The 8,188-nt window shown below is 42.2% G+C and overlaps 1 protein-coding gene across 2 annotated transcripts in view; it reads right to left on the bottom strand.

Moving 5' to 3' along the window:
* Positions 1-8,188, bottom strand: part of KIAA1614 (KIAA1614 ortholog) — a 35,007-nt gene continuing 26,819 nt past the window's right edge. For both annotated transcript variants that reach the window (XM_069737726.1, XM_069737724.1), the window contains exons 8-10: positions 1,439-1,545; positions 1,143-1,306; positions 1-583 (exon numbers count right to left, since the gene is read on the bottom strand). In XM_069737726.1, the coding sequence (XP_069593827.1) occupies positions 390-583; positions 1,143-1,306; positions 1,439-1,545 (465 nt within the window). In that variant the 3' untranslated portion in view covers positions 1-389. The remainder of the gene's footprint in view (positions 584-1,142; positions 1,307-1,438; positions 1,546-8,188) is intronic.

The following is an 8,188-nucleotide window of genomic DNA, read 5'->3' as shown; positions in this document are numbered from 1 at the left end:
TCATAAACAGAAATGTTTAATATATTAAAATCAGAATAGGCAGTGAGGAGAGGAGGCTTCATAAATACACAAAAAAAACACTGAGCGTGACCTGTGCAAAGGGTGGGGGGATCCAAAACGGACAATGACGACATCTTGTGTCCCATCCACTTAATACTGCGCGGTATAACAGTTCGGAGGATTACAGGAGACTGCAGACGGGTGTACGGCTCTTCACGGTGTCACACCAGTGTCAAAAGACAGTGCAAAATAGTCCGGTAAACAAAGACGACCCAAAAAATATAACATGGGCTCCAGGCTGAGAGCGAGTGGCCATGTCACCAGATACATCGCCCGCTCCAGATCTCCTAAGTGTAAGTACCATGTGACTTGTGCCGCCGCGGGATCGGTCAGCACTTGGTCCTTCTCTGATGTAAAACGCGGACCGACAACACGGATTCACGGTGCAGGATGTCGCTCAGCTCTCCCAGTCCCAGTGTGGACACCTTGGCCCCATTCACCTCCAAGATCTCATCTCCCACTCTCAGGAGGCCAGAATAAAGCTTGGCAGTGTTGGCATCACTCATGTCCTGCACGTAGATACCTGCAGGGGCGAGCACACATGTTTTAGCATTTACATCATTTTAAAGGGTTATTTCCACCTTCATAAATGGGTACTGTCGGATAGTGCTACTAAATACAAGCAATTTTGCAATTTACTGCGTAGTAAAATTCTCAGCCATTCTTGAGATAGTAACACTTTTTGTTTACATCTTGTTCCCTTGGAGACCACCACTGCTAGACAGCAGAACATGCTCAGGGCTTACAAGCTCTTTTTTTTATTCAGCTTAAAAGCCTTGTTTTGAAGCCGGCGAGGATCACTAGAGGACGCTGTCCTCTTTTTCTCAGAAGAGGCAATTTGCATAGAGGGCGCTGTTAACTCCTAATTCAAACAAGTTTCAGCATAGTGCTTACAAGCTAGAGAGCAGCGGTGGTCGGTCTCCTAGGTGACAAGCTGTAAAGAAAAGTGCTAATATCTCAAGAACGGCGGCAAATTTTAAAACACAGTAAATTGCAAAAGTTCTTGTTTTTACAAGTTCTTTCCGACAATAGCCATCTATGAAGATGGGAAACCTATAAGATCATGTTTGTCTTTTGCTTACCTGAGTCTGGCCTTCCATTCCCAGAAGAAATACTGAAGCCGAAACCTCCTTTTTCTAGACAATGCAGTTCCAAAAGGCGAGTCCCATCTGGATAAACCTCTGTTACCTTCCCCAGTGCCCGCGCCATAGCAGGAGATCCGATGTCTTCTACGCTGAGCGCCCGCCTATGGGGGCAAGAAAATGGTGACTGATACTGCAGAGCACAGACGTCATAGATGCTGTACATCATCAATGTGTGTGGATTTGGTAACGCAAAGGTTTTCTTCTTGTATGGCGGCTGTATATCGGTGACATACCTTGGAGCAGTGTTCACATCTCCAGTAATGTATGCGGCAGAGCGGTCTGATTTCCCCAGCAGGTTCTGAACTGAGGATGCTCTTCTGGGAAGGTTAAATGGTGACATCTGGTGGTAAATTGAGAGTACTACACATTAGATGTTATACTTCACATGACTGAACACCACAACTACCAAGTGTCTGATCATTTCCAATATTTACCTAGAAAACATATCGATAAATATAAAAAGACTTAACTGCACGATTTAATGTATAAGATGCTCTTTAGAACTTCTTTAATTTTACCTCAACTATTAAAACTCTGCACGACAATTTTGCTCATCACTTGGTTACTAAAAATCATTATTTACATCAATACAATTCCGTTTTTTAAAAATGATGACCTATTTCTAGAAAAGGCCACCATCAGGGGTGTAATAGAGTCCTAGGGGCCCACCTACCACCACCATCACTTTGTTGCTTTAATGCTACAGTGATGCTGCCCCCATATATGAATAATGCCCCCTTTGTGCCTCCATATATGAATAACGCCCCCTTTGTGCCTCCATATATGAATAACGCCCCCTTTGTGCCTCCATATATGAATAACGCCCCCTTTGTGCTTCCATATATGAATAACGCCCCCTTTGTGCCTCCATATATGAATAACGCCCCCTTTGTGCCTCCATATATGAATAACGCCCCCTTTGTGCCTGCATATATGAATAACGCCCCCTTTGTGCCTCCATATATGAATAACGCCCCCTTTGTGCCTCCATATATGAATAACGCCCCCTTTGTGCCTCCATATATGAATAACGCCCCCTTTGTGCCTCCATATATGAATAACGCCCCCTTTGTGCCTGCATATATGAATAACGCCCCCTTTGTGCCTCCATATATGAATAACGCCCCCTTTGTGCCTCCATATATGAATAACGCCCCCTTTGTGCCTCCATATATGAATAATGCCCCCTTTGTGCCTCCATATATGAATAACGCCCCCTTTGTGCCTCCATATATGAATAACGCCCCCTTTGTGCCTCCATATATGAATAACGCCCCCTTTGTGCTTCCATATATGAATAACGCCCCCTTTGTGCCTCCATATATGAATAACGCCCCCTTTGTGCCTCCATATATGAATAACGCCCCCTTTGTGCCTGCATATATGAATAACGCCCCCTTTGTGCCTCCATATATGAATAACGCCCCCTTTGTGCCTCCATATATGAATAACGCCCCCTTTGTGCCTCCATATATGAATAACGCCCCCTTTGTACCTGCATATATGAATAATGCCCCCTTTGTGCCTCCATATATGAATAATGCCCCCTTTGAGCTTCCATATATGAATAATGCCCCCTTTGTGCCTTTGTATATTATTAATGACCCTATATATGAATAATGCCCCCTTTGTATATTCTTAATGCCCCCATATATGAATAATGCCCCCTTTGTGCCTCTATATATTATTAATGCCCCATATATGAATAATACCCCCTTTGTGCCTCCATATATGAATAACGCCCCCTTTGTGCCTCCATATATGAATAACGCCCCTTTGTGCCTTTGTATATTATTAATGCCCCTATATATGAATAATGCCCCCTTTGTGCCTCTATATATTATTAATGCCCTATATATGAATAGTGCCCCTTTATGCCTCCACATATATGAATAATGCCCCTTTGTATATTATTAATGTCCCTATATATGAATAATGCCCCCTTTGTGCCCCCATCCATCATTATTACCACTATATATTAATAATGCCCCCTTTATGCCTCCATATAATAGTAATGTCCCTGGTTTCACACCCCATTGGAGTGCCCATTCCCCTGAGCTCCCGGGCTCCGCTGCTCCTTCCGTCCCGGCTCAGGTGGTGCGAGATGAAGTGATCCCATTGAGGCCGGCTTCACACTTGCGAGTTTTACGGACGTAAGAGCACAGAAACTACGTCCGCAAAATTCGCAAAAAATACGGCACAATTATTCTCTATGCCCCTGCTCCTATCTGCCGTATTTTACTGATCAGTATTAGGCCGGCTTCACACTCAGCGTATGAAAATACGGTCCGTATATTACGGCCGTAATACGCTGAAAAGTCCCGAAAATAGTGGTCTGTAGCTCCTCCGTAGGCAGGGTGTGTCAGCGTTTTTTGCGCATGGCATCCTCCGTATGTAATCCGTATGGCATCCGTACTGAGTGGTTTTCTCGCAGGCTTGCAAAACCAACATACCGCTATAGAAGTGATCCATGTGTCCCAAAAAGAAAAAAAATATATATATACAGTATATATATATATATATCAGTAGACACATATATATGTGTATATATATTAATATTTTTTCCAGCGCTATACAGCTTGAAAGCCGGTAATTCAATTACCGGCTTTTTCTTTCTCCTTCCTAAAACCCGACATGATTTGAGACCTGGTTTACATACAGTAAACCATGTCTTCTCTCCATTTTTTTTGCAGATTCCACACTACTAATGTCAGTAGTGTGTATCTGCAAAATTTGGCCGTTCTAGCTCTTAAAATAAAGGGTTAAATGGCGGAAAAAATTGGCGTGGGCTCCCGCGCAATTTTCTCCGCCAGAGTAGTAAAGCCAGTGACTGAGGGCAGATATTAATAGCCTGGAGAGGGTCCATGGTTATTGGCCCCCCCTGGCTAAAAACACCTGCCCCCAGCCACCCCAGAAAAGGCACATCTGGAAGATGCGCCTATTCTGGCACTTGGCCACTCTCTTCCCATTCCCGTGTAGAGGTGGGATATGGGGTAATGAAGGGTTAATGCCACCTTGCTATTGTAAGGTGACATTAAGCCTAATTAATAATGGAGAGGCGTCAATTATGACACCTATCCATTATTAATCCAATTGTAGTAAAGGGTTAAATAAAACACAAACACATTATTTAAAATTATTTTAATGAAATAAAAACAATGGTTGTTGGAGTATTTTATTCTACGCCCAATCCAGTCACTGAAGACCCTCGTTCTGTAAGTAAAAAAACATAATAAACCAACAATATACTTACCCTCCGCAGATCTGTAACGTCCAACGATGTAAATCCTTCTGAAGGGGTTAAAACATTTTGCAGCAAGGAGTTCCGCTAATGCAGGCTGCTCCTTGCTGCAAAACCCCGGGGAATGAGGCTAAATATAGATCAATGATCTATATTTAGCTTCATTTGCGGTGAGGCGCCCTCTGCTGGATGTTCATAGATCGTGGGAACTTTCCTAGAAAGCCTGGGAGCTTTCTAGGTAAGTTCCCACGATCTATGAACATCCAGCAGAGGGCGCCTCACCGCAAATGAAGCTAAATATAGATCATTGATCTATATTTAGCCTCATTCCCCGGGGTTTTGCAGCAAGGAGCAGCCTGCATTAGCGGAACTCCTTGCTGCAAAATGTTTTAACCCCTTCAGAAGGATTTACATCGTTGGACGTTACAGATCTGCGGAGGGTAAGTATATTGTTGGTTTATTATGTTTTTTTACTTACAGAACGAGGGTCTTCAGTGACTGGATTGGGCGTAGAATAAAATACTCCAACAACCATTGTTTTTATTTCATTAAAATAATTTTAAATAATGTGTTTGTGTTTTATTTAACCCTTTACTACAATTGGATTAATAATGGATAGGTGTCATAATTGACGCCTCTCCATTATTAATTAGGCTTAATGTCACCTTACAATAGCAAGGTGGCATTAACCCTTCATTACCCCATATCCCACCGCTACACGGGAATGGGAAGAGAGTGGCCAAGTGCCAGAATAGGCGCATCTTCCAGATGTGCCTTTTCTGGGGTGGCTGGGGGCAGATATTTTTAGCCAGGGGGGGGCCAATAACCGTGGACCCTCTCCAGGCTATTAATATCTGCCCTCAGTCACTGGCTTTACTACTCTGGCGGAGAAAATTGCGCGGGAGCCCACGCCAATTTTTTCCGCCATTTAACCCTTTATTTTAAGAGCTAGAACGGCCAAATTTTGCAGATACACACTACTGACATTAGTAGTGTGGAATCTGCAAAAAAAATGGAGAGAAGACATGGTTTACTGTATGTAAACCATGCCTCAAATCATGTCGGGTTTTAGGAAGGAGAAAGAAAAAGCCGGTAATTGAATTACCGGCTTTCAAGCTGTATAGCGCTGGAAAAAATATTAATATATATACATACAGTGGGGCAAAAAAGTATTTAGTCAGTCAGCAATAGTGCAAGTTCCACCACTTAAAAAGATGAGAGGCGTCTGTAATTTACATCATAGGTAGACCTCAACTATGGGAGACAAACTGAGAAAAAAAAATCCAGAAAATCACATTGTCTGTTTTTTTAACAATTTATTTGCATACTATGGTGGAAAATAAGTATTTGGTCAGAAACAAAATTCCAAAATTCCATCTCAATACTTTGTAATATATCCTTTGTTGGCAATGACAGAGGTCAAACGTTTTCTGTAAGTCTTCACAAGGTTGCCACACACTGTTGTTGGTATGTTGGCCCATTCCTCCATGCAGATCTCCTCTAGAGCAGTGATGTTTTTGGCTTTTCGTTTGGCAACACGGACTTTCAACTCCCTCCAAAGGTTTTCTATAGGGTTGAGATCTGGAGACTGGCTAGGCCACTCCAGGACCTTGAAATGCTTCTTACGAAGACACTCCTTCGTTGCCCTGGTGGTGTGCTTTGGATCATTGTCATGTTGAAAGACCCAGCCACGTTTCATCTTCAATGCCCTTGCTGATGGAAGGAGGTTTGCACTCAAAATCTCACGATACATGGCCCCATTCATTCTTTCATGTACCCGGATCAGTCGTCCTGGCCCCTTTGCAGAGAAACAGCCCCAAAGCATGATGTTTCCACCACCATGCTTTACAGTAGGTATGGTGTTTGATGGATGCAACTCAGTATTCTTTTTCCTCCAAACACGACAAGTTGTGTTTCTACCAAACAGTTCCAGTTTGGTTTCATCAGACCATAGGACATTCTCCCAAAACTCCTCTGGATCATCCAAATGCTCTCTAGCAAACTTCAGACGGGCCCGGACATGTACTGGCTTAAGCAGTGGGACACGTCTGGCACTGCAGGATCTGAGTCCATGGTGGCGTAGTGTGTTACTTATGGTAGGCCTTGTTACATTGGTCCCAGCTCTCTGCAGTTCATTCACTAGGTCCCCCCGCGTGGTTCTGGGATTTTTGCTCACCGTTCTTGTGATCATTCTGACCCCACGGGGTGGGATTTTGCATGGAGCCCCAGATCGAGGGAGATTATCAGTGGTCTTGTATGTCTTCCATTTTCTAATTATTGCTCCCACTGTTGATTTCTTCACTCCAAGCTGGTTGGCTATTGCAGATTCAGTCTTCCCAGCCTGGTGCAGGGCTACAATTTTGTTTCTGGTGTCCTTTGACAGCTCTTTGGTCTTCACCATAGTGGAGTTTGGAGTCAGACTGTTTGAGGGTGTGCACAGGTGTCTTTTTATACTGATAACAAGTTTAAACAGGTGTCATTACTACAGGTAATGAGTGGAGGAAAGAGGAGACTCTTAAAGAAGAAGTTACAGGTCTGTGAGAGCCAGAAATCTTGATTGTTTGTTTCTGACCAAAAACTTATTTTCCACCATAATATGCAAATAAAATGATAAAAAAACAGACAATGTGATTTTCTGGATTTTTTTTTCTCAGTTTGTCTCCCATAGTTGAGGTCTACCTATGATGTAAATTACAGACGCCTCTCATCTTTTTAAGTGGTGGAACTTGCACTATTGCTGACTGACTAAATACTTTTTTGCCCCACTGTATATGTGTCTACTGACATTATATATATATATATATATGTATATATATATATATATATATATATATATATATATATATATATATACATACAGTGGGGCAAAAAAGTATTTAGTCAGTCAGCAATAGTGCAAGTTCCACCACTTAAAAAGATGAGAGGCGTCTGTAATTTACATCATAGGTAGACCTCAACTATGGGAGACAAACTGAGAAAAAAAAATCCAGAAAATCACATTGTCTGTTTTTTTATCATTTTATTTGCATATTATGGTGGAAAATAAGTATTTGGTCAGAAACAAACAATCAAGATTTCTGGCTCTCACAGACCTGTAACTTCTTCTTTAAGAGTCTCCTCTTTCCTCCACTCATTACCTGTAGTAATGGCACCTGTTTAAACTTGTAATCAGTATAAAAAGACACCTGTGCACACTCTCAAACAGTCTGACTCCAAACTCCACTATGGTGAAGACCAAAGAGCTGCCAAAGGACACCAGAAACAAAATTGTAGCCCTGCACCAGGCTGGGAAGACTGAATCTGCAATAGCCAACCAGCTTGGAGTGAAGAAATCAACAGTGGGAGCAATAATTAGAAAATGGAAGACATACAAGACCACTGATAATCTCCCTCGATCTGGGGCTCCACGCAAAATCCCACCATTGAACTTTAGGAAGGCAAAGTTTGAACAGCTTAGAGATGCCCTTAATCTGGTAGACTGGAACAATATCCTCAGAAATGAGAATACAGATAATAAATGGGAAATGTTTAAGAACATCCTAAATAGGCAGTGTAAGCGGTTTATACCTTGTGGGAATAAAAGGACTAGAAATAGGAAAAACCCAATGTGGCTAAACAAAGAAGTAAGACAGGCAATTAACAGTAAAAAGAAAGCATTTGCACTACTAAAGCAGGATGGCACCATTGAAGCTCTAAAAAACTATAGGGAGAAAAATACTTTATCTAAAAAACTAATTAAAGC

This window comes from Ranitomeya imitator, chromosome 8 (assembly GCF_032444005.1).
Source record: "Ranitomeya imitator isolate aRanImi1 chromosome 8, aRanImi1.pri, whole genome shotgun sequence".
Taxonomy (NCBI): domain Eukaryota; kingdom Metazoa; phylum Chordata; class Amphibia; order Anura; family Dendrobatidae; genus Ranitomeya; species Ranitomeya imitator.
Note: the sequence above shows the minus strand (reverse complement) of the source record. Positions and strands in the feature narration are given on the sequence as shown.